General features: G+C 45.3%; 1 protein-coding gene across 4 annotated transcripts in view; it reads right to left on the bottom strand.

Moving 5' to 3' along the window:
- The window catches only part of TEX2 (testis expressed 2), a 98,983-nt gene that overhangs the window by 48,808 nt on the left and 23,367 nt on the right, over positions 1-26,808 (bottom strand). For 3 of the 4 annotated variants that reach the window (XM_037494481.2, XM_054688910.1, XM_054688911.1), the window contains exon 2: positions 5,307-6,969. In XM_037494481.2, coding sequence (XP_037350378.1) covers positions 5,307-6,944 — 1,638 coding nt within the window. In that variant the 5' untranslated portion in view covers positions 6,945-6,969. Of the gene's footprint in view, positions 1-5,306; positions 6,970-7,693; positions 7,885-26,808 lie in introns of those variants that run through there. The other variant, XM_037494482.2, reaches the window with a different exon arrangement.

The following is a 26,808-nucleotide window of genomic DNA, read 5'->3' on the forward strand; positions in this document are numbered from 1 at the left end:
AGTCTAAGATAAAGCACTTACTCAAGAATATAATTTAAAACTATATGAGTTTATATACACAAACATACTTCCCAAGAATCTTTTGACAACTTCAGGAAGCTTCTGATTATGGACAGACACGTGGAAACACTAGGATGCAGGAAAGACACTGAATTAAATATACTCCAAGTCCTGTGGTAAGAAAGAAGAGCACTCACTTTGCCCAAGAATGCTCAGCAATACCCACCCCCCCACCACTAGCCAGAGTACTATACTAACTCTGACTCAGTCTCCCCGGGTCCCAGGGTCACCAGTTCAGGCCATCTAGCTAGTCACCCAAAATAAACCCCCCTGAAGGTAACAGGGTATTGCTTAGCAATGATGCCTTAGCTTCTGCACACACACAAGACTCCACCTGAGTTGACTTACCCAGAATGCTGTGCTTTAAGTCACATTTGCATCTACTAACATTTGTCTTCTCTTGACTTTGTATCTCTTCATGTTAAATGTCTATGGCAACCCCTCTCCTATTTGGAGAGAGAATTGGCTAAGAATTCCCATCCACTAAGAACAAGCAGGCTTTGGAGGGGGTTCTAAGTGTTCTTCCAACTCTTTGGCCTTACAGAGGCTTTGATTGCCTCTATTCCAGAAAGTACAGCTGCTGAGGGTTCAGAGTGGAAGACTGTGGATACTGTGAGGCCTAACCAACCACATACCAATCTGAGAATAGCTACAACCGGGCTGCACACTGGTCTTTTCGGCTCACCATCGCACATACTCATCACTGTTACAGCATCATTTTTAAATACAAATGTCTATAGTGCAAATGGAATAATAAAATCAACATGAGAAAGTACAGAAAAGGTTTACATTTCTCCTTCCTTTCCTTGTCAAGCGAAGTCAAACTGATGAAAAACTGCAATGCTCCTTGAATTGTTTATGGAGCCAATAAAGAAACCAGACTCTCAGTCTAGGCTGCAAGGTCTCCTGGACCCATCAATGAGGATTTATATGGCTCTGAGGTTTAAAAACACATGCCTCTTAAAACAGTCCTGGAGCAGCAAGCTGCCTGCCAAACTGGTTCCTGGGGGCACCGAGGGAGTCTTCTGAGGGCATGTCACCTGCATGGTCACTGTCACAGGCTGGGCCTCTGTGTTGGAGACCTTTACCTCCAGCAGGTTTCTTAGCCTTCTGTATCATGAATTTTTAAAACTCACTCTGCATTATCATATCCTTTATAAAAAATAAAAAAAAAAAAAACCTAAGCAGGATCAGATGTACAGAAAATAACTCAAAATAGCCGACTAATCCCCAATATCAAACTGTTTTCTAAAGAAACCATAAAGAAACCAAAGCCCATCTCCTGTATCACCTGAAGGCCATGTAAATCTGGGGACAGAATGGAAACCTAGAACTTACCATCACCCCCATTTCTCTCCTCTTCCACTGGGCACACACCATTCTTGACTACTTTTGAATTCAGGAGGGCAGCCCTATAATGGGCACTGATATGAGAGCAGACTCACCACTTCTAAGCAACAAACATCGGTTTTTAAATCCTATAAACAATTTCCACTTTTGTAGGAAGGAAAGAAAACTCTCTATAAGCTGTATGTTTTTTAGTAATTATTTTTCATCTTAACCCCCTTTACATATTCCTTTTTAAAAAGCAGGTACTGGGGATTTCTTTTAAAAAGAATTATCTAAATATTCAACCAGAGCTGTTCAAACATCAACCAGGAAGAATGCTCATCAGACAGCCTAAGACAATTTGTTTGGATTACAGGTGTCATTCCATGACAACACTTAAGAATTTGCTTTCTACAAAGAAAATGTAACTACGTTGATCCAGGCACTGAGAGCAAAACACTTTCCTTAAAAAAAAAAAATAGTCGTGGGGCCTCCCCGGTGGCGGTGGCACAGTGGGTTGGGCGCCGCACAGTGAAGCTGCCCGCAGCCTCTGCAGCGCCAGTTAGATCCCCGGCCGCCAGCGAGGGTCCCACATGGCGCGCAGACCTCTCCTGCCGCCCGCTGCTCCCCTCAGCAGTGTACTTTGTCGGTCTGCCTGCTCTGCTCTCCACTCTGTCTCTGGTGAATTCTCTCACCCACCCGTGCCTCTGACTGTACCCAGTGCTTGTATAAATAAATTAATAAATCTTAAAAAAAAAAAAAATAGTTGTGTGTGGGTCTACCACTCACTAGCTGTATGACCTTGGGCGAGGAACTTACCCTCTCTGTGCCTCTATTAGCTTCAGGAGTACATACCCTAACTGAAAAGGGCTGAGGATTAAATAATGTACCCAACATTAATCCACTGTAAGTGCTTAGCATGGTAGCACGCCGTCACATAACATTAATCCACTATAAGTGCTTAGCATGGTAGCACACCGTCACTGCTTCAATGACAGGATCAAAGCAACCAGACTATGCCAGAACATTAAAATCCCATTCCATTGGCATCTCTTTAATTAGTAAACTCTTGACATATAGTAGTGCTTGAACTCAACACTGAAGACTGACTGGATTAAATTTAAAATCTTCCCAACACAATGAAGTGTGCAAGTCAGTTTAAATTGAATATCATAGTCATTAGGCACTGGAGTTAAATATAAGTATCATTTTCCTTGCTAAAGTTAGCACTAACTTACTTAGCAAGCATGAAATTCAGGTAGTCACAGCACCACCCTATCAAAAAAGCCTAGCAACCATGCAGAATGAGTCATTTTGCTCCATTTCATATGTTAATACTAAGTTTAAGCGTATAATACCCTCAAGACTCAGCACCAGTTTCTCTTAAAAAAGAAAGTCTCATAATATATTGCCATGTGAAAGAAAGGTCAGACTGCAAAACATATGAAGCCATTAAATCAAAACAAAAGGAGTATGTGAGTGTGCATGTGTGCTTCTCATACATGCAGATTACACACACACAAAAACGAACTGTATATATACCAAACCATTAACTGTTATTTCCTTCCACTAGCATGATAAAAAAATTTTCTATGGCTGTCTTGTGCTTTTTAAGTATTGGCCATGTTTTTTCTTTTGAACAGTGAGAAACATCTGTGAAATTAAAAATCAAAACAGAACAGAATTTTGGACCAAGAGGGTCATTCCCCTTACTTTCTTTGTTTTTGCAATAAATACCATACTCTATGTTTTTTTAAGTATTCTTATTTAAACAGAAAAGAGGAAAAAAACTATTTATTTAACAGAAAAAAGCAGCAAGTTTTCAACTTGAAAAGCTAAAGGTTATAATCAATAACTAAGGTTTCAAAACTCCTCCAGGAAAACTAATTTTCATGTATCTCCTATAATGCAAAGGCTTCTTCAGATAGGCCTGGACAGAGAGGTGTCACAGGAGAAGCAGAGAGAGAGGACACTCCAAATCTCACCCCTACTACTGAACTAGGTGGCATCTGTGTAGTCACAGGTGGGCAGGAGAGCTGCCACTGCTGCTTTACAAAGGGAAAAAGGTTTGTGAAAAGAAAACAGTCTATAGATTTAACGCAATCATATCAAACTCCCAACGACATTTTTTGCAGAAATAAACATTCAAAAAATTTATATGGACTCTCAAGGCACCTCAAACAGCCAAAACAACCTTGAAAAAGAATTGTACTCACACTTCTTATTTCCAAAACTTACTATCAAAGCTACATTAATTTAAAAAAAAAAAACTGTAGCAATTGGCATGATAGACACATTGACCACTGGATCAGAACAGAATCCCAGAAACAAATCCTTCCTTCCATATAGGATCAAATGATTCTTTGACAAGGGTGCCAAGACCATCCAATGGGGAAAAAACAACAAATGGTGCTAGGGATACTGGACACCCAGACGCATAAAGGGAAATTGGACATCCAGATGCATAAGGATGCAGTTGGACCCATACTTAACACCAGATACAAAACTTAACTCAAAATGAACCAAGGATGTAAACGTAAGACCGAAAACAAAATTCTAACAAAAAGCAGGACAAAAGCATCACAACATTGAACTTGGCAATGATTTCTTGCCTATGACACAATAGGCACAGGTGACAAAGGAAAAAATAGACAAATTAGATTTCATGAATATTTAACATTTTTGTGCATCAAAAGACACTGTCAACATAGTAAAAAGGCAAACTAAAGAATGAGAGAAAATATTTGCAATTAGCATATTTGATTAGGGATTAATATCCAGGATATACAGAGAACTACAATTTAACAATAAAAAAAAATCTCATTCAAAAATGCACAAAGGACTTGAATACATATTTTTCAAAGATGTAGGTACCTAAGATTTACTATATAAGCTACAAGGGTACTTTCATATTGTGACTATTATGAAATATACACAAACAGAAAATTTTAATATGCAAAAATAAATACAAAAGTTTTAATATTCTCTCTCTCTCTCTCTCTCTCTCTTTTGTTTTAAGTTCTAGTATCTTCTTCCTGCAGTCTCAGGGATCGTCTGGTGCCTCCCTCACGATACCCAAGCCTGGCATCTGACACAGTGGATGGTGAGGTCTCTTTCTCCAGCCCATACCCCTGTGCCAGGAGAGAGCAACCACTGGCCAGCATTTACCTTCTCATCCTCCTTCTCTTCTCTTGCATTTCCAGTATTTAACCCTTCTCCAGGGTCCCAAGAGTATTTAATCCTAACAGACTCAGCTATAATAAATCCTCTGCAAGTAGCAAATTCTTGCTAAGTTGAGAGAGAGAGACTGAGATAGGAAATGGATGTAGATCCTTGAAAAACTTCTTGGTGAGGGTCTTGCCGGTGGCGCAGCGGGTTGAGCGCCGCACTAAGAAGCTGTCCGCAGCTTCTGCGGCGCAGGTTCAATTCCCAGCTGGCCAGGGAGATTCCTACATGGCACAGCAGACCTCTCCTGTCACGCCCGCTGCTCCCCTCAGCAATGTCTTTCGTCTGTCTGCTTGTTCTGCTCCCCAATCTGTCTCTGGTGAATCCTCTCACCCTCCCGCGCCTCTGACCTGTACCCCAGCTCTTGTATAAATAAATAAAATCTTAAAAAAAAATTAAAAAAAAAACGAAAGAAAAGAAAAACTTCTTGGTGAATCAGCAAAACCTACACTAGAATAAGGTTTACCAGATCAGTCTCACGGGTGTCTGGAGAAGGAAGGGATTCCCAAGTCTTTCTAAAAACAGCGTGAGTGCAAAAACCTATTAGTTAACTACAGCCTCTGCAGCGCCAGTTCGTTCCCCCGCCGCGGGCGAGGGTCCCACAAAAAAAAAAAAAAAAACCTATCAGTTAACTACAAAATTTAAGTAGATCTCAAAGCAGCCGGGATGTGAGCTGCGGCTGGGACGCTTACCTTTAGAATTTCAGGTTCTTTGATATCCAGAGATCTTGAGTTCCAGTGTTGTAAGTTTTTATGCAATCTGTGATATTTATGAGCACTTGGTGGTGTAAAAAACCAAATCATGCAAACTGCAGTCATGAATCCAAGGCCAATTCCCAGGAAGAGTCCGCTCGCATAGTGGGGCAGGGGGAGGATGAGGTACGCGTAGACGCACAGGATGAAGAAGCCCAGCGTCTTCACTGGCAGCTCTGGGTGCTGCGTGCCTGTGTCCACCTCGTCGTCGCTGTCAAGGGCCGCGCCTGCGTCTGCCCGCAGCACCTCTGGCTTAAGTGGGGTATCTGGGAGTTTATCAGTTTTACTCTCCCCCTCCGTTTCCAAATCGAAGTCCTCGGAGTACAGTTCGCAAAACTCTTCATCTTCCTTGCTCACTAAGGCAGACAGAGAACATTTCTCCAGAACAAGGGAACTTGTCTTCAGGCTTAAGTCCTTCAGGCTGGCCCCCTGGAAGCTCTTCAGTTCTGCCTCTCTTGTGGGCTCATCCATGGGCTTTGGGGGGTCTGCTTTGGGGATGCTGGGGTCACTCCCATAGTCGTCCCCCTCGGAATCACACTCCTCTTCCTTGATGCTGTAGTTGTTATTGCTTTCCAGGTGACCGTTCAGGCTGGACAGATTGGAGAGTTCTGAAGCACTTGAAGATAAGGCTTTGGGCCTATGGCTGCCACTTTCTTCCCCTATAATTTTACTGAGGAGCTGAAAAGGTTCATAGATGACTTCTGAAAGGCGTCGTTTAGTGTCTTCGATTTTAGCCTCCATTTCGGGCACTTTAAAAAAGGAGCGTGTATCGGAGGGAGACGTCAGCGGGGAAGAAGGCGCAGTTTTGGAATCTCCACCTGTGTTTCGTGGCTGGGTGAACTGCTTGAACAGGTGCAAATTCAGCTTGGAGTCTGGTGGCTTGTAGGACACAGCATCTGTCTCCTGCCTGGAGGTGTCCGTGGAAAGAGACTTGACTAACGTCTTCATCAAGTGCCTGTGCCTTGGGGGGTGTGGGGATTCTTTTGGCTCCACCTCGGTTGACAGGGACTTCACGAGGCTCATGAAGGGTTTTGCGCTGGAAAGGGTGGAGGATGAGGCACTGGATGAGAGGACAGGAGACTTGGAAGGGGAGGACAAGGGGGAGGAAGAACTGGTTTTCTGCTCAGAAAGAGATGACACACTGGGAGAGCTGGCGATGGGCCCCAAGGACGACGACCCTGGGGACAGAGTCAATGGCACTGCACTTAATACTTGTGCCACCGGAGGGGACTCCAGCAGCTTTACAGTGTTCTCGGAGACAGGCAAAATGGCAGGGGATGCCAGCAGTCCGCCTGCCAGGATGGGCTGGGCGGCAGGGCCCGTGGGGCCATGATCACCCTGGGGTTCAAGGTAAAGGTCTTCCTTGGCTTCGAGCCCCGTTACAATGCTTTGGTCGTCCAGCCCCTCCTCGAGGTACTCTCTGAACTCCTCCTCCTCTTCCTCCTCCTCCTCCCCGGATGCCGAGAAGTGAATGGCGATCGTGTCTCGGGACACGGACCTCTGCACGTGCACTCTGGGGGCTGATGGTCTGGGCATGTCAATGGTTTTCTCGGCATGGCGACCATTCAGACTTGTCATTGCCGGCTTCACAAGGGCTCAAGCTCTGTGAAAACAGCAAGAAAACCAGAGTCAGAAAGTGGTCTCCACAGGAGACACCATCATGAGCAGACAGCAGCACCCCGGAAGCTCACTTCTCAATGGTGATAATGCTTTCACTTGGCGAACGGCCACAGTTTTTCACTTAAGCAGGTTTAATGGTTTAATTTTCACCGGATAAATTCCAGTTAGGCATTCTCTTTTATGCGCACACTACACACCAGTGTTACAAATGCCATGCAATCTGTCTTATTTCACAACATCTGAGTTATCGCTCCCTCCCTCTCAACTAGATCATTTCTATCAGAAGTTCTGTATTTCAAGGCTTGAAACACCTGCGCAATAGCTGTTACCAGCGTCACGTCAGAAATTCAACAGGCTAAAAGGCAACATCCTGGTGATTTTGAGGATCTTGGAACAGTTTCTAGCTATGAAAAGCTAACTCAGGAGTGTCACTGCTTCCATTGCAACTTTCCAAGCTATCCTAATAATCACCGGCGTGCATCCCCCACTAACACACAGTCTCACACCGCAAATAAGTAGTAAAGCATCCGAGTGTGGACGGGAACTCTGTAAACCACTGCTGTGACGCGCTGACTTCTCTTTTCCCCAGTGGTAGGTGCCATGAAGTCAGCGCTGACCGTGTTCTCAGGCTTCATAATAAAGCTGACATTTCAAACTGAATGCACGAGTCAGTGACAGAAACACGAAGGACCGATGCTGTCACCCACCTCCAGCTGAGAACCCCGCTCTGGATGGTGAGACGGGGAAGCTCTGCCTTCTGTCCTCCTGAGCTTATTTAGCAGCCAGCTGAGAAGGCAGACACCTGATAGGCTGGGCAGCGAAACAAAAGACACACACCCTGTTCACTGGGTACCAGGCATCACAACAGGCCCTGCAAGATGGAAATTCACACCACTACCTGCAGAGACGAGAGAGAGCGAAAACAGACCAGAAGAGTGGACCTCAGGTGGCCAGCATGGGAGGAAGGACACCCACTCGATTTTTTTTTAAAGATTTATGTATTCATGCATACAAGAGCTGGGGCACAGGCCAGAGATTTTGGGGGGTGTGAGGATCCACCAGAGAGAGAGCGGGGAGCAGAACAGGCAGACTGACTGAAATACACTGCCGAGGGGAGCAGCAGGCGAGACAGGAGAGGTCTGCTGCGCCATGTGGGTTGCTCCCTGGCTGGCTGGGGATCAAACTCGTGCTGCAGAGGCTGAGGACAGCTTCATAGTGCTGTGCTTAACTCGATCTTTTAAACAGACTGGTAGATTATCGTGGAAGGGGCATAATGAGAAAGAAGGGCCGGAGGCCTGAAGGGGAGTAGGGGGTCCTGCCACATGGTAAGTCTGAGGTCATCAGTACACATGTGTCTGTCTTGGGGAGGAAAGGCAGCAGCCCTGGGATTAGGAAATGCAGCTTCTGGAACATCTCCCTTTTCAACTGGCTTTCTGGGACCCTGAACATGCTAAGACCCCTTTGGGTCCCAGAACTGTCACCTGTAAACAGGAGATCAAGAGTCCTTTTCAAATTTAAAAGGCTGGTGTTTCTGTCTGCAGGCGAGTCTATGTAAGTCAACATAACACACGTGACCTTCCACAGACAGCCAGCATTATGTTGCTTGCTTGTTTCTCTAGTTTGAAGAACTCCTACATTTAAGACTTCTATCAAATATTCACGTTCAAAGTGTTGACTTCTGATTCCACTAACAAGATGAGAGGTAACCCGGGGGCTGGGGGGAAGAACTGGGCAGGGAAGCAGGGGAGGACGGCAGGAAATAGTGACCCTGGATCACCAGAAACAAGAAACACCCCCACGATGACAAGAATTACAGCTCAAAGGCCCCATCACAGTGAGCACACATCTGAAACTATACATTCTTAGTGTCCATACTTGAGAGAAATTACTTTCACAAGTACTTTTCATAAGAACAGAGTTTTGCCCACACTTCTGTAGGACCCGCAGGCTATCCGGGGCCGCTGGATCCGGGAACAGGAATGCTCCCTTATCCATCAGACAAAGTAATCTAAATCCAGAAGGCAGCAAGCCAGAGAGACAGCCTCAGGTCCGGAACAAACCTTCTGTTATCTGTAAGCCAACAGGTTTGTAGGCTTAGTAAAAAGAAAAATGCCGAACAGAACACATGTTTTTCATTTAACTGTCACCTAGTTTTATAATGGTAATTTTAAAAGAAAATTATAGAGGTAATTTAAAAAGAAAGTTTGGTACTTGATAATTCTCAGTAGGCTAAAAAATGAGTTCCATTTAAACTGTTTCAGTAACGGACAGGGCGAGCGTGGCTCTGCTACTCCACGCTGCTCTGCAAGCAGCAGTGGCCCCCAGTAAAGCAGCTGGGGCATAGGCGCAAACACAGAGAGCATGATGTTGGGGGTTGAACAGTGTGAGTGGGTCCTCTGGAGAGCACGGCAAGAGGGGAAAGGCCTGCCTGCAGTTGAGGGGATAGCCTGGGAATCTGCGGGCAAAGCAGAGTCCAATCCAGGGTCAAAGGGCAAAATCAGCAGTGTATCTTGTAGCCTGCGGCCTCAGCAGCCAGGCAAGGTCTCAGGGAAACGAGCTGGCATCTGCCCAGGAAGGGCCACCAGGGACCTAGTTGCCCTATCCTCTTATGATCAGTTGGGTTCCCTGACTTGTGGGTTAAAGGGACGTCGGCTGATCTCTGACAAGACTATCTCAAGGTCTGTCAGCCAACAGGGTCTGAGTTAGGCTCCATGGAGAGCTACATGCCAGGTGTCCAGCTGGTGGCGGGCAACCTGGCTTAACATCACCAGTGTCTTTCTCCAGCAGCCAGGCAGCAGCTTTAGATGTTTGGAGTAAATGCCCAAAAATCACAAAGACCAAAGTCTGGCTCCATGTCACTGGATTTTTTTAAACAAACCTGCCTTGTGAGACTAGAGCAGTATTGATGCTTTTTCAAAACAATTAAATCTCAGGGCCCTGTTTGCTCATCTGCAGTTAAGGGATCAGACTAGACACACAAGGGCTGCTTCCGGGACCAAAACTGCTGGATAACTGAGTGTACCGGGACCAACAGGGTCCATGGTTTGGATTCTAGACAACCATCGAGCAGATTCCAAGGCCCCCTTTGTGTCCTCTGATGGCTGGTTGCCTGGGACAGCAGAACCAGCACCTCCACAGTCACGGCCTTGCACAACAGCCAGGCTCAGAGGAAAGCGCACTTAATTGAGGCCTAGGAAAATTACAGTTTGTCCAAGGAAGGGGCAGGAGCAAGTCTCTTCTTTTTATAATGCTGTCCTGCTGCCTTCCCCAACGCAGAAGCTGCCTCCTTACGCACGTCACCAAAATGCTCCCTCCTGTGTCCTGGGCTTGGTCCCCACCCTCTGAGTGCCTTCGTGGACAGCTCTCCCAGGAGCTAAAAGCTGGGTTTTCAACAAACATCAGCATGTGACCAACTGCACTGAGCAATGAAGATCTCATGACGATCTAGTTTTATAAAAAGGTGACATATCCTGTCTTCTACTATGCAAATCCAATCATACACCACACTTAAAAAAAGGTCCCATCTTGGGCCTCCCCTGGTGGCGCAGGCGGTTGAGCGCCACGCTGTGAAGCTGTCCGCAGCTTCAGCAGTGCCGCTCCCCTCAGCAGTGTATTTCATCAGTCTGCCTGTTCTGTTCCCCGCTCTGTCTCTGGTGAATCCTCTTACCTTCCCGCGCATCTGGCCTGTACCCGGTTCTTGTATAAAATAAATAAATAAATATTTAAAAAAAAAAAAAAAAAACCAAGGTCCCACCTTATCTTCAGTCCTCAAAAACTGAAATGCCAAAAAAGGAAATTTCCTTCCCAACAACAGGTCATCACCTTTCAAAGCCCCCAGCAGACCAAAAGACCCTGGGTTTTCAACTACCTCTGAGTCTTGGTTGGGGAGGGCCGCACCTACTCAGGACCAGGTGAAATAGGGCAGGGAAGTCCTCACTGAGACTGAAGGCCCAGGTTCACCTCCTGAAGGAGCCAGAGAATCTCAACCATGACTCCCCTTTATGGTGACCAGGAGCACCCCCAGGTACCTGCCAGATGCAAACACAACTGCTCCCCTTTTGCCTGAGGCCTGAAGTTAGTTTTAGAAATACTTTTTTCAAATCAAAGGAATGACGCATTATCAAAGGTACCAACCAAGCAATAAAACTGAGAAACAGCAGCAGAAAAAGATGATAAAGAAAAGTACTTTCAATAATGGAATAATCAGGCACAGAACAAAAATAAGTATGGTTCAAGTTGAGCTTAAATATGTACAGAAGATATTCTAGGCAGGCAGATCAGTCTGCAGGATCTTGGCAGTCTGCGCATGAGGTAAGAAATGCCTGAATGAGAGGGCTGGCGAGGGGCTGAAAAGAAAGGGACAGATGAGAAAGAAGTGGAAGAGACTGAACCAACAGGACCAGATGGAAGACTACAGAAGAGGAAGAACACACGAGTCCAAGCCGGCTCAACAGAGGAGGCACCCAGCTCCTTGAGGGAAACAAGGAGGGATGGCGAAATGTGACAAGCTGTGTGGCACCCCTCCCCTGCGCCGGGAAGGTTATCCTGGATTATTTGTGTGGGTGCACTGTAATCTCAAGGGTTCTACAAAACGGAAGACAGAGGCAGAAAACTTAAAGAAGTGATAAGGGAGGCAGGGGATGGAGTGAGGTAAGGGGCACAGCGCATGGCAGCAGCGGCCTCCAGAAGTCAGAACAGGCAAGAGATGATGAATTTCCCCCAGAGCCTCCAAGTGAAGGCAGAACTGCCAACACATTTATTTTGGGACTTCAACCTCCAGAACGTAAGACAATGAATTGGTGCTGTTTAAGGCACTAAATTTGTGGTAACTTGTTACAGGAGTAGAAGGAAAACGATAAAGGGAGGTATGCAAGACCATTCACTTAGGTGTTTGTTAGTCTTACTCTCTTAAGTAATTAAGATACATTGTTAAAGAGAGAATTTCATTTTGTGCTGACTCTAGTGGCCACTGTTCAAAGCATTAGAGAAATACTGTCAACTCTCTCTATTAATAAAGATCTCCAGGACATACTCCCTCAGCAACAGTAAGGACAGCATCACACTATGCGTCGCAGGGAAATTTAGAGAAATAACAGGATAAAAGGAAGCACCTAGAAGATAGAAAAATGAGCTAAGAAAACATGTGGTTTGTTTTCCAGGGTCAAAATTTCATCCTTCAGGTGACAGGATGAAGTTGGATCTTTACCATACACCATAATAAATGGATCAAAGATCTAATGTATGACCTAAAACTATAAAACTCTTAGAAGGAAACAGGGGAAAGCTTCATAGCATTGGGTTTGGCAATATCTTGGACATGATACCAAATTACGGCAACAAAAGTAAAAACAGATGGTCCAAGATGGCGGAATAGAGAAAACGTGTGCTCGGCTCCTCCCATGACCACAGCAAATCAACACCTAGTGATCAATCTATGTAAGAAACAAACCTGGAACCCAAATGAATGCAGCTCCTGCACGCAGGGTAAAGAGGCAGCACCACGGTGGATGGGAGGACAGAGAGACACTCTCACCAGAAAGAAAGCCCACCTTGGGCGCAACAAGGTAAAATCAGGAAGAGGTCTCCTCACACACAACTCTTCCCTGGGGAGCAGGGTGCAGGGTGAGACTAATACCTGCGTCCAGCCCTATGATGCAGCATCATGGAGATGAGCCCCTGGAACCCCTGCCTTAGGGTCAGAAAGGAGTGAGCAGAGAAAAGCTGGGGGAAAAGGAGAGCCGAACAACCAGCAAATAGTAGACGCTCTTTCCCTGGGACCCAAAGTGTTAACACCAATCTGAACAGTGCCCTGACTCATAGGTGAAGGAATCTCAGATATCATCTTACAGCATTTGCCTAGGAGGCAGAAACTTTAGGGAACAAACTAGAGTCACTGGCAGGCACCATCTTGGCAACCTCTTCCAACCCTGCAGATAACAGCGGGTAGGGTGCCATCTTGGAACCCACTCTCCATACTTTTAGACCCTAAGGTCTAGAATCCTGATGAGAGCTCCACCCAGCTCTAGGAAGTAATTAGCCTAGCTGGGGGCTTATAGACAAAAATCAAAAGGGCCTACCCCTGCAGACAAACAGGCCCAGCCTCTGCTACCAAGCCAGCTGTGCCCTACAAGCAGCAAGCACCCCGTGGACCTCCCAAAGCATAACCAGCCAGCAGGCAGGCCCCGACACCTGTTGTACCCCACGAACGGCCCACAGCACCCCACTCATGCATTCCCCCCTCCTGCAAGGCCCAACACATGGTCCCAGTTGCCATGGCCTAGATCCAGCTACCGGACCTCTTGGGCATGAGCTGATCTGACCACCACCAGCAGCCCACCTACCTCACATATCTCCCATAGCTTGGCTAGTCACCTCCAGCTGCTAAGTGCTCTCTTAACACTGCAGGCAGCTGCTGGCGCTGTATACCACTGCCAGCGCAGTGAATCCCAACAAGCAGGCAGTCTGATTATCAAGGATACCTCAGCACTCACCAGCAGCAATCCCAAGCAGTCACCCACCAAAGCCAGACCTACAGTGCCCACTCACTAAGCACACCTTCGTCCAGGGCTGAGGCTAAACCCAACCCCAACCAACGTGCCACAGCCTGGCAGGGCTGACAGCCCTACCCACAGTGCTGCACTGGCACAGCGCGCAGGAGGGTACAGGCCACAAAGGGACACACTAGAGCGACTAACTTGGGAAGCCGGGGGGGACGGATCTCCTGCACTGCACATGACATCACTCTCGCGAAACCACACACACAGCAAGCAGGTAGAGGTGTTGCCTAGAACACAGAAGCCATCACAACAAACTAGGCAAAATAACGGAAACAAGACCATGCCTCATGAAAGAGAAAAACAAAACACAAGAAAAAGAGCACAAAGAAACAGAAATAAGCAAACTACCTGAGGAAAACCTGAAAGTAATGCTATAGAGATGCTCACTGGCCTCAGGAGAATAGATGCGCTAGAAAATTCAAAGATGATCCAAATAGAAGACACAGAGCTGAAGAATATAATAATCGAACTAAAAAATACAAGAGCAGGGCCCAACAGCCAACTAAATGAGGCAGCGGAGTGGAGACGTGAGCTGAAGACAAAGCAACACAACTCACCCAGAGCAACAAAGTGAAAAAAGAATTTAAAAATGAATATACCTAAGGGGCCTCTGGAACAACATCAAAAGGAGTAATACTCTCATTGCAGGGATACTGGAAGATGAAGACAGCCAGAAAGAGCCAGAAAAAGTTTTTGCGAAAATAATCACCAAAAAATTCCCTAATCTAGGGAAGTAAGTAGCCATCCATGTACTAGAGACCAGAATGTTTCAAGTTGAGGGATCCAACAAGAAAGAGATCCACACAAGACACATGATAATTAGCATGGCAAAAAAAATTTTTTTTGAAGAATTATTCCTTTATTTTAAGATTTATTTATTTTGCATAGAAGAACTGGGGTGTAGGCCAGAGGTGGGGGTGAGGGGAGAGTGAGAGGAGTCACCAGAGACACAGTGGGGAACAGAACAGGTAGACTGACTAAAGCACACTGCTGAGGAGAGCAGCAGGTGAAACAGGAGAGGTCTGCTGTGCCAGGCGGGTCAGCTCCCTGGCTGGGGATCAAACTCAGGCCATCATGGTGATAGTGGTGAGACTTAACCCTCAGGCCACCAGGGAGGCCCAATATGGCAAAAATTAGAAAGGAAAAACCTTAAAAGTAGCAAGAGAAAAGTAGTGTGTCACCCACAAAGGCTACCCAGGAAGCTACCAACAGATTTTTCGATGGAAACTGGGCAGACCAGAAGAGAGTAGCCTGATAGAATCTAATTGCTGAAAGGCAGAATCTTTCAACAAAAAATTCTATACCTGGCAAGATGGTCATTCAGATTTGAGGGAGAGATTAAGAGCTCTCCAGATAAGCAAAAGCTAAAGGAGTTTATCACCATGAAACCAGCATTGCAAGAAATGCTAAAGGGGGAAGAAACTCAATTTTCAGAGATATATTCAGAGTAAAAATAGTGGAAGTCCATAGCAATAAAGGCTTATTAATTTTCTAGAAACAGCCGTCCTTCCCCTCTCTAGCTGTATTTGAAACAACTCAATCCTGGGGTCTAACAGAGGTACTTAACTCCGCTTGTCTCCCACATTAGGACAGCTAAATAGTTGCGTGTCTACAATCATTATTATTATTTCAATTCGAATTCATATACTAGAGCAGGGAGAGGAGGCGGCGGGAAGCAAGGAGATCTGAAGAAAACAAATTTGATTGAAAACTGAACTAGCACCCAGATACAGAGAGCGCAGTAAGACAACATCTTAAGAGGCAAGTCTGGTTTGGAATATGCTTCTCCACTTCTCAGGAGCATCCCTAATCCTTCCAGTTTGTTATTAATAGTCTTTTCGTAAAATTTGGCTCCTTAGACATTTGCTGCCTCTGACAAGCTTGCACTTGGACATGAGATATGCGCTAGCATGGGTTGTGTTAGTCTACAGTTCTAATGCAAAAATTTCTCTTGGCAGAGGGAAAAAGGCAAGCTGTACTATATTGCAGAGGCTTTCTTAACGCCTTTTACCCATGCATTTTTAAATAGGAGTTGGCTTGATAAAAAGGACAAGAAGAGGTCTTAAAACTCTTCTTAAAACTCTGTATTTAAACTTGGATGCTGCAGAGGAAACAACGAAGCTGGTGAAACCAACCACAGTCGAAAGGCCAGATCCAGTCTAAAAGTCTCAAGTGCATCATCTTCACAGCTATCACGCCATTCATTTAAATTCAGTGAAGCAGCTGAGAACTGCCACCAGCCATTCTAATCTGTTAATACTCCACCTCACAAACGAAAATCAATATTGACATTGTAGATAATGAACTAGCTCTAGCCTTAATTTCATTTAAAAAAAGAAAAGAGAACGAAAGTAGTCTTCCTTCTGTAAAGGCAAGTCTCCCAAGGCACATAAACCTGGAGCTAGAAACCCAGAACTCCCTTCTCGCTAGTTGTCAGGCGCCCAGACCCACACTCAAAATCTCTTCCAACCCAGCAAGGTCGGGTATGGTGAAACAGAGGCCCTCCTCCTTCAGCCACTGCACTTCCATGAGGAAGACCCATCTGGGAAGAGTGCCACATCCCTGGAGGAAAAGGGCGTTCCAACGCATCAACACAATTAGAACTTCGCTTTATGGATTGCTAGGTGGTTCTAATAATAAAATTCCAATTCAGTTCACAGTAATTCATTCAAAATCAGGTCAAGTCTCCAGCACAATCATTCAAGGCCTGTGCAAGCTTATAAAAAATAATGATGGTGCTCTCCACTGGGTGGGAACATCCATCTGTCCATCAGATGGATGGCGACATCTGTGTAAGAGCAAAAATCCTAGTTAAGTAATAAAAACTCAGAACAGGTATGCCCAAATCAGATGATGATAATCAAGAAGTGCAGGAGTTAAAAAAAATTTTTTTTTAAGCAGAAAAGTCATACGTCTAAGTTTGAAGGAAGCAATGTGGAGAAAGAACATTGCAGAGCAGAAACTCCAGGGTACAGAAAGGCTCTGAGATGAGAATAAGTCAGTTACATCTGAGCAAGAGAAACCATTTTATTAGGCTGCGCTGGGGCGCTAGGGAGGATGATTAATATTTGAAGGCTGGGGCAGGAAACCCATTGCTCAAAAACCTTTAAAGGCTGTGTTTGGATTTGTTTAAGTCCTAGGAAACAGAACCAGTGTGGGTTCTTGAGAAGTTTGAAGATTGGATATAAACAATTTTGATCAGGTAAATGAAAGTTTCAATCTAGGAGACTGTGGTTCTGAAAATCTAGAAGGAGGATGAGAAGAAAGTAGTGGCTGTGGTCACAAAATAGCACATTTTCAAAAGCTGATGCTCATGGGGTCAAAAGTGAACGTATAAATTTGGTGTTCCTTGTTGAGTTTTAATTTTTGTAACCAGTTTAAAGTTTGAGATTATTTCCAAATTAAAAACAACACAAAAGCAAGGTCCCTAACCGTTGTTTGTTTGGAGATCTGATATCATACAGTGCTCCCCTCCCACCCGCCTGAGTCTACCAGTCAGAATTATCAAGTGCAGCAACAGGCAGTAAAGGACTGAGCCCGCGCTTTAGCGGTCCGTTCCTTACTTTTGTTTGCACTTTATTTTGAAATTTTTAGACTCTCAGGAAGTTGCACAAATTGCACATGGGACCTTTTACCAATCATACCTTAAATTTTAAAACCAAACTTCTTCTAATGGTCTTTCTTAAGGTTCTTAATGGTCAAACTGAGGAAGGCATCATCAATAGAAATTTTTGAGTACTTGAACAGGCAATTCAACCAAAAGCTCAAGTTGTCAATAAAGAAATAAAATAGCCCCGGGGCCTCCCCTGGTGGCGCAGCGGTTAAGCGCTGGGCAGCTGCCCGCAGCCTCTGCAGCGCCGGTTTGATCCCCAGCCACCCATGAGGGTCCCACATGGCGCACAGACCTCTCCTGCCGCCTGCTGCTCCCCTCAGCAGTGTATTTCATCACTCTGCCTGTTCTGTTCCCCGCTCTGCCTCTGGTGAATTCTCTCACCCTCCCGCGTTTCTGACTGTACCCAGTGCTTGTATAAATAAATAAATCTTTAAAAAAAAAAAAAAAGGAAATAAAATAGCCCCCCTTACTAGAAACAACAAAGAATGGGAAAACAAATCAATGAAACAATTTTTGTCATCAAATTCCATGATTAAAACATAATGTGTGACAGAATCCTCTTTGGCACTAATGGCTGGAACATAATTAGCAAAAACTTTTCTGAAATCAATTTTGTGGTAACCGTTAAGCACCTTAATGACGTTCATCCCTATACACACACCAAGCTCAAGGGGCCAGGGGAGGGCATTAGTGCTGGTTTTCTCTATTAGTGCTGGTTTTTCTCTGGTTTACTGGTAATTTTTTATTCTTTGTTTTTAGGTATTTCCAAATACTTTCGTGATCTGGTAAGAAAATTACATGTAATTGCATGTCAAGCTTTAAAATGTAATCACAGGGCCTCCCCGGTGGCGCAGCGGTAGAGCGCTGGGTTGCGAAGCTGCCCGCGGCCTCTGCGGCGCCGGTTCAATCCCCGGCTGCTCCCCGGCCACCGGAGGAGGGTCCCACATGGCGCGCAGACCTCTCCTGTCGCCCGCTGCTCCCCTCAGCAGTGTACTTCGGTCCTTCTGCCTGCTCTGCTCCCCGCTCTGGCTCTGGTGAATTCTCTCACCCTCCCGCGCTTCTGACTGTACCCAGTGCATGTATAAACAAAACAAACAAACAAGCAAACAAATAAATAAAGAAAAACATGCCTCTATTAAAAAAAAAAATTAAAAAAAAAAATAAAATAAAATGTAATCACATCTTCAGAAATAAAATTGCACTAGCCCACTCACTATACCTTACCCACAAGAAAACTAAGGCACAGAAAGATTCGTTTTTATAAAATGAGCCATGTGACATGCACGTATGTAGCCTGCTTTCACCCTCAAGATGACAGTGACGTGATGCAGCACGTGATTCAGCCTCTGGCTTCAGTTCCACCAACTCAGTAACTGATCCTCAGGCAAATCATTGACCTTACCCAGCTTCAGTTTCTCCCTCTGGACATGGGGGTGGGAAGAGTGGCAGAAAAGTAAATAAAACTATTTATGTGACAAAGTTAGCATGGTCCCTGCCACCGAGCAAGCATCTCCTAAATGTCAACTGTTCTTACCGGCATTTCCTCAAGCCAATAAAGATTCTTCCACACATGATTTTAAATAGCGAAAATAAGCCATAATGTAGCCATTTCAACACAGGATACTACTTCAAATCTTCTGCTGTTACAAGTAACGCTGCGATATATTATGATACTACACACAACTTCCCACGGCCTCTCTGATTATTTCCTTTGGAAATATTTCTAGACCGAAACACCTAGGGTCAAACCCCATATTCACTTCAATTAAAAAAAAAAAAAACACAGAATAATTTAAAGCAGAGGAGACTAAAACAGATGTAAAGAAACAGTGAAATTTTTTTCCTGCTTCCCCCTAAAATCAACTATTTAGACTATGTTCTTCCAATTCTGTAAGCATTTATAAATACACACAGAGCTGGCTTGGTGTTTCCTTTTAAATAAGATCATACTGGACATATGCTTTGCAGTTTTTTCCCCATGCACTCTCTCTTGGACTTCATCCTCTGCCCACCCCTTTTTTCTGTTAAGTGGTCACTTATATTTCATACCCAAGGGTTTTGTTTTTTTTTTTACAAATTTTATGCATTCTTGGAGGAGAACACATTCTTTACTGTATGTAGTACAAATATTTTTCCTCATCTCTGATCTTTTAATTTTGGGTTTTTTTTTTGTGTTTTTTTTTTTGCATAGAAGAACTGGGATGTAAGTCAGAGGTGGAGGGGGGTGAGAGGCTTTACCAGAGTCAGAGTGGGGAGCAAAACAGGAGGATCTACTGAAATACACTGCTGAGGGGAATAGTGAGCGAGACCAGAGAGGTCTGTTACACCACATGAGGGTCAGCTTCCTGGCCAAGGATTGAACTCAGGCCCCAGCAGTGATAGTGCTGAGACTTAACCCCCAGGCTACCAGGGAGGCCCTTAATTTTTTTTTAAATACATAAAGTTTCTATTTTGAGGTACTGAATCTCTTAATCTTCTTTAAAGTTTCTGGCTTTCATGGCCTCCTGAGGAAGTCTTCCCATTCCATCAGCATAAAAGCATTAGTCTCTGAAATCTTTTAAGAAAACATTGACAAGATGTGTGTAACACATACTGCTCTCCGTTTCCTGAGAATCCATTAGCACCCACTGATGATTCATAATTTGAATTGGTCATCCACACCTCATTCATAAACTGTAAAAACTCTTTGAGAACTAAGAGAACAAGAAATTAATCTTCCATTTTCAGTCAGAAACAATACTCTTCACACATGCATCTGTAGATTTAAACTTGAAATAGTTCAGTAAAATCTGCTAAGTATACACTTAGCAAAGAATTTTACTTACAGGTAAGGAATGAGGCCCAAAGATTAAAATTAAAACAAAAAGAGATTCGAGATGTATTTGAGTGTGAGCAAGAATGAGCTAGTGTAAGGGGGCAGAAGGAGAGCAGTGGAATTGAGAGAAAGGAAGTAATGGGATAAGGTGAGAGATGGTGACATGAAAGGAAGGTTTCCCCGAAGTGGTTCATGAACGGTGGTTTAAGTGGTTCATGAAGTTCATCAACTGACCCTTGTAGACCTGACTAGGTGACCACAGATTCAGGATGGAGAGTACATTCCAAATGAAGGACACAGCATAAGAAAAGGGAAGGAGGCAAGAAACCCAAGGCCATGCTCAAGACATGTGAGACTTGTGGGTAAGGTGTTCCTGGCAGAGGCTCAGTCCTGACTGGCCACTGACTACACTTGGTTCCCTCTGAGGAGAACCACTTGCCAATATGCCTTGTGAGGTACCATTCCCTACTCAACTCCATCACCAGTGTGGATTGTAACAAGGAAGGCCTTGAGAGCAGGGTGGCCTAGTGACATGACCCAGTTCAAAAGTTCTGTCCAACTGTAAGATTTCTGACAATCATTCACTTGATAGCAAAATCAGTCCCTGGAAATACATAATGAATTAAACCATAAAGCAGCAAGGTAGGAGTCCTGAGGCGAATCAAGACACCCAAATGGCAGTGATGAGCACACCCTTCACCTCCCCTCCACGGGTTCCTTTGCCGTAAACTGAGGGGACTTTCCTCCACTGGCTCTGAGGAATTTTCCAGAAAGCTCTAAATTCTGTAAGTCTATGTTTCTATGACTCAATTTCCATGGAACAGAACCTACTTAGAGTCCTACTTTTTCCATTTTGCACCAGAGAAATTCTTGGCAACTGCTCAAGTCAAGCAAAGAAACCAGAGTACACTTGAACTGACTAATGAGCCTAAGGCGATTCAGTCAAAATATTTCTCTAACAGTACCAACACAGCTCATCTCACACTAACAGCTGCTTTTAGACCTTTGGACCTGCTTGGCCCAGCTGTAGAAACATCCCTAACTTCGTCTGGTCATGAATGGAGAGTTGGCAGAGTTACTAAGAACTGGATGGTGGCAACAAAACACACACATCAGTCTGGTTTCCTTAAGCGGCCCCCCTAGCTCCCCCACTACTGCCAAACTGCACCTGAGGTCCTGCCCAGGCTGCCTCAGCAGTGGCTGTGATAAGAGCAAAGTGCCCTCAGACTTTAGCCCACTGCTTCATTCACTCTTACTCTGCACAAACACCTCTCCAAGCACAACCTCTCTTGGATTCCAACTACACCATCTCAAGTTCCCATCACCCTTACTCTACAGTGCCCTTCAGGGACCCTGTGTCCTTACAGGGACAGATCTCCATGCCCTCTACTCTGCCTCACTCTTTAAAAATGGGAAGGAGGGCCTCCCCGGTGGCGCAGCGGTTGAGCGCTGGGTTGCGAAGCTGCCCGCAGCCTCTGCAGCGCCGGTTCGATTCCCGGCTGCTCCCCGGCCACCAGAGGAGGGTCCCACATGGTGCGCAGACCTCTCCTGCCGCCCGCTGCTCCCCTCAGCAGTGTACTTCTGTCCTTCTGCCTGCTCTGCTCCCTGCTCTGGCTCTGGTGAATTCTCTCACCCTCCCGCGCTTCTGACTGTACCCAGTGCATGTATAAACGAAACAAACGAACAAATAAATAAATAAATAAAAACATGCCTCTATAAAAAAAAAAAAAGTTTAAAAAAAAATAAAAATAAAAATAAAAATGGGAAGGAAAGCAAGGGAAGAAAAAGGCTGGCCTGGTTTTCGAGACCAAACCACCATCTGTCCACCCTCTCTAAATCATTCGCACTTTGGTCTATGACCTGTGAACATTCTGAGCTGTCACTCCCGCCACCAGGGATGTCCACCCCAACAGGAGAGCGTGGGGGTGGGGTTGGGGGCGGTGAGGGCTGGGTATGGACGGCTACAGAGCCCAGTCAGGAAGTGGCTACAGTATGCAGGCTTGGCCCATGTTGTTGCTGTTCCTAGAAATTCCTGAATTATTGAATTGATTTCCTAGTTAGATAACACACACACCCTCACCCCTAACCCCCACCTAACTCCTGTGATTCCAGGCCTTATCTTTCATCTTGGCGTCCAATTAACTGTGTCTCCCTCTAAGCAGAGGGTCTTGGCCCTGACTTGCAGAAAGTGGTAGGAGTTGCCCTCTGGCCTCGCATACTAGTCATAGACACAAGTCACTACTCTCACCTCTTGTCTAGAAATTCTTCTATTACTTGCTACGTTCTACCCCCAGACTGTCTTCCAGGTCCAAACAGGCCTCACTCTAAACCTAATGCTGGCCCTCCATTCTTGCCCACCTCACCTCAACCCCACTTGGACTCCCTCTCAGCCATCAAGAGACCATTCTTCTGTCATCACCTTGCATCTTAGCATTTTTCTCTGATTTCACCCCTCACCCCCAGCTTCCAGCCCAGAAAAGCCCTCTTTAAATTCTACTCTCATCGTGTCCCTCTATTGCTCAAAAACCTATCATTGTTCTAATCTCCTCTAATGTCCCTGACTTTCAGGGCCCAAAATAACCCAGTCCTTCCAACTACTCAGTCTTGCTTTTCAGTTAAAGGCATTATGGAGAACATGAGGAAATGTCTTAATTTGTCTAGCAAATGGAGCAGGGCACACAGATAACTTCTAATTAGCATCAAAGAACTTTGTGGCCACTCCCCTGCAGGAGGTAGGCTCCACAGTCAGAGGAAAAAGCTACCTCCAGCCCAAATTAGACCTGAGAACCCACTGACTCTCCCACAAATACACATGCTTCAGGCAACCCTGTAGTTTGTGAAATTTTGAGGGTGACTAAAGGCTGGCGCCGAAGGCAGAACAACACCCCCTCACCCTCTCCCCTGAAAAGACCCACAAATGCCTGACGTGGATGCACAGCTCTCAGGGGCACCTGCTTGCCAGCAGCACACCCTCTATCTCTTTTTAAATGAGACCGCTGTAACTTTAACATATGTTAACAGAAGACATGTTTGCTGTGAGAACTGAGATGTGGGTAACCAGCACCTGCTGGCTGGTTAGCTTTCTGACATGAACTGGAATTAGATGAGGCCCGCAACGCCCAGAAAAACCTGGTTGAGAACTCAAACTCGGGCATTAGACAGACCAGTTTCACATCCTACTTTCACTACTTCCCAGTGTGTGCCCTTGTTCAAGGTCCAGCAGAAAGCCTCTTTTTCCTCAGATATAAAGAAAATGGAGATAACAGTGCCCACCTCACAGTAGCTGCTAGGGGGGAAAACATAGCACTTAGCCATGTGAGCTGTCATCATTCCCGGCAACTGCAGGGCATGAGCACTTCTTTTTATCCATGCCAACAGTGCCTGTGAACTCGCCAGTCAGATTATCAAGGATCAAACAGACAGCGTGTCTCCAGTCTTCCCCAACCACCAGAACTAGATTGTCCTGTCTTGACTTCAGGCTCAGATCGGGCAACTGTGATCGTCAGGCTGACAACACAGGGGCAATGTGAAAACAGGGAAAGGCGGACACGTGATAATACAAAAGGAAAAAGCGTAACTTGGAATAATGTGTGTACATCAAGTACAACTAATGCACCATCTACAGGCTCAGAGATGCCAAGTATTAATGGCTGCTGCTCTTTCGTGAGTTATTTGTTTGCTTTTTAGTGCAAAGCTGGTTAAGAGGATCATTATATAATGAGGGAATGGATGAGAGTAGAGTTTACCAGTCTCTTTCTCTGTGTCTTCCCCATATTGATCACGTTTTCTAAGATTTTAACAAATACTTTTTAACAGTAATTGGTTAATTCTGTTCAGTATTTTTCCATCTCAATACTGATCTAAATTTTAGCCAACAATCCACAGGTTTACAGTAACAGTATAAAACCACATCACTGCCAGGGTGTGATAAGAATAGCTAAGAAAAAAAAAAAAAAAAAGCTATCAGTAGCTTCATCCTGATAGTGAAGGGGACTCACATTCAAGGTCAACTTCATCCTAGAGGTAGTGAGCATGTGCTGTGGGGGTGAGACTTGATACTGGCTCTAGTAACAATGCCTCAAGTTAAACCAATCCCGTGTCAGAAATTCCTATTACGTCATCCACAGCCAGTCAGAACTTGGAATCAGCATGAATCCAGAGTTGCAATTCCAAATAAAAACAAGGAAACTTGATGGTTTGGGTAGCTTTTGTGTCTTTATCAGGATAAATGTAGTTTCTATTAAGCCCTCTGCAATGCTGACAATGGAGCTCCGGCTTCCACAGGTTCCTTTCCAGAAGCCAGATTGGAACCACTGGCCTAGGTCAGGCCCACCTAGCAGACTGCAGGACAATCCTTACTGAATTCACTTTCTTAACAGTAGCTCTCAAAGTGTACAAGCATCCTGGGATTGGAGAGAGAAGTGAACCAGAAAATTCTAGGTAAATCTTCACGGTCACCCCTCATCTTAGGGTGGGAAGGGAGAGAATGGAAGGCGTTTATCACAGCTGGACACACACGACACATGCCAATGCCTGCCATGGAACTGAAAATCAGTGGTCTAAAACAACCTGGAATAGCAGGAACATGTTACACGTGCAACACACACACACACACACATACGCACACACGCACGCAAGTGCGCGGAAAAAGGTGATATCACCAGGAAATCCTCTGGAGATCACAGTACCAGCTGTTCCTGGGCACCAGTAACTAGTTAATACAGGCTTAGAAGGCGCCACTTTATAGAGGCAATTGCTTTGTAAGAAGCCACTGCTCTGTAACTGCGTGAAAATAAGGCATGTCTGCATCAAGGTCGATTAACCAGCCACTTCAGATATTTTAAATAAGGAATCAGAGAGGTGGGCCCTGCTTCCAGGCGCACAGGACACACCCAGAGTGAGTTCTGCCCCTGATATTTGATACATGCCTGCATTGTTTGCCCTTAAGTTGTGGCTTCATCTACTGGGCTTGGTCATTGCTCCCTAACTGGATGCTGGGTACAGAGTTGGCCCTAGCCCCGCCCCCCACAGCTGCCCATTCTTGAAGGTCTGTTTCACCGCTCTCTCACAGTCCAAAGAAGGACGGAAGGCAGAATGAAAAGCAAGGGGAATAAAAAAAGAAACTTGGATCTTGGATACACAAAGGAGCAAGTGAAAACTGTTTCCCAGAAAATCAGGGAAAATAAGTAGTATTTCATAACCAGAAATACAAGTACACAGCAGGGAATGAAACTGTCTAACCTAATTCTGAAGCTACTATAAACCTGATGGCCATGCTGGGCTCCATCTGATGTTTCAAAGAAATGAACACTGTAGAGTTGTGATCTTGAGGTTTTTCTGTTCAGAGATTCAGTCGCTGCCTCACAGCAGTGTCCTGCCCTGTCCAGGTGGCTAAGGCTGAGTTTCTTGTTGGGGTTTCTCTCCTAGTTTCTGTGGCTCTTCAGGAAACGCTCCCTCCCTAAGCACACCACCAAAATGGGGAGACTTTCTGGCCATCCATGTGCAATTAGGGTCTCATTAAAGATCACTCCGATAACTCAAAGACCCACAGGCACATCCAAGGGACAGCTGGGCTAGCCTGAAAGAGTACCAGCTCAGAAGCAGCTTCACTTGGGTCTAGATTTTCTGTTCTGTCAAATGAGGGTGCGGAAGGTGAAGCCCCACCCCTCATGGATTGCTGGGAGAAAGGAAAAATGAGGATAGTATTTCATACACAGAAGATTTGGTCACTGACAGCACAGACATGTTATAATTAGCCCCACTGTCCTCTCTTGGTGGTTATGCTGCGGTCGAGTACTATACCCATGGAATATCATTACTTGTTCTCAAAAGATCCTGTCTATTTGGCAGTTTTATTGCAATAGAGATGTATAATACTCTTTTCTTGAGACAATATGATTTTTTTCCTCCAAAAACTTTGACAGCCATTCAAATTTCCGTGGTTAAAAAGGCCATGATGTATTGAGCAGCATGTGACTTGGTCAACTGAAGCAGCAAGAACTGTTTCTTGGAGGAAAGAAGGGTCAAGGGCCACAGAGAAGCAAGTGAGACACAGTTCTGATCTGTGAGAATGTGTCAGAAGGATTCTGTGAGTTATAGCAGCCTGTTGGAGGGGTCAGGCCTCTAAGTCTTTATCAACACCAGCTCATGGCAGCCTAACAACACTACAAGGTCAGGACTGTCTCACCTCCACATCTTACAGGTGAGGAAAAGAGACGGAGGGGTGCAGCTTACCAGGACAACAGAGCTGCCACTGGGACTGAGCTGGCAGAGCTGGGACTCACACTCCTAGGCCAGTGCTACATGGCCTTGTTCAGATACTTCATGGACAAACCACCCCAGCCATGCCCACCAGTGCAAGAAAAAGTCTTCACCAATCTGTTGGGGAGAGCATCGATGCCAGCGGAGGGGAGAGGCTTAGGTCTGAAGAAAACTCAGGGAAGCACTGGAAAGTGTTATATTTTAAAGGTTGCAGTAATTGACAAAACAGATTAAAAACTCATCTTTCTATGGTGACAGGCCCCTCAAAATCGACCAGGGAAAACAGGCAAGTTGTTAAGGGAAGGGAGGGGGAAACTTCCTTACAGTAAACCACAGCACACAGGCAAGCAGAGAGTCAACAGGCCTCCCTCCGCCCCAGCACAGCCATCCTATCCCACCACCCTTCCAACTCACTGCCACGGGATGGAAAACATTCCATTGCATGTACCAAATCATAAACCCAAATGCCGCACATCCCTTTCTGTGGACTCTGGGGGCTCTATTTCCATCTTTAGGGAAGTTGTTACAGCTACCTGAGACTTCACCGAGACACTAAAGGGGCTTCATCAGTAGCAA

Source organism: Talpa occidentalis, unplaced genomic scaffold (genome assembly GCF_014898055.3).
Source record: "Talpa occidentalis isolate TD23 unplaced genomic scaffold, MPIMG_talOcc4v2.1 talOcc4.7, whole genome shotgun sequence".
Taxonomy (NCBI): Eukaryota; Metazoa; Chordata; class Mammalia; order Eulipotyphla; family Talpidae; genus Talpa; species Talpa occidentalis.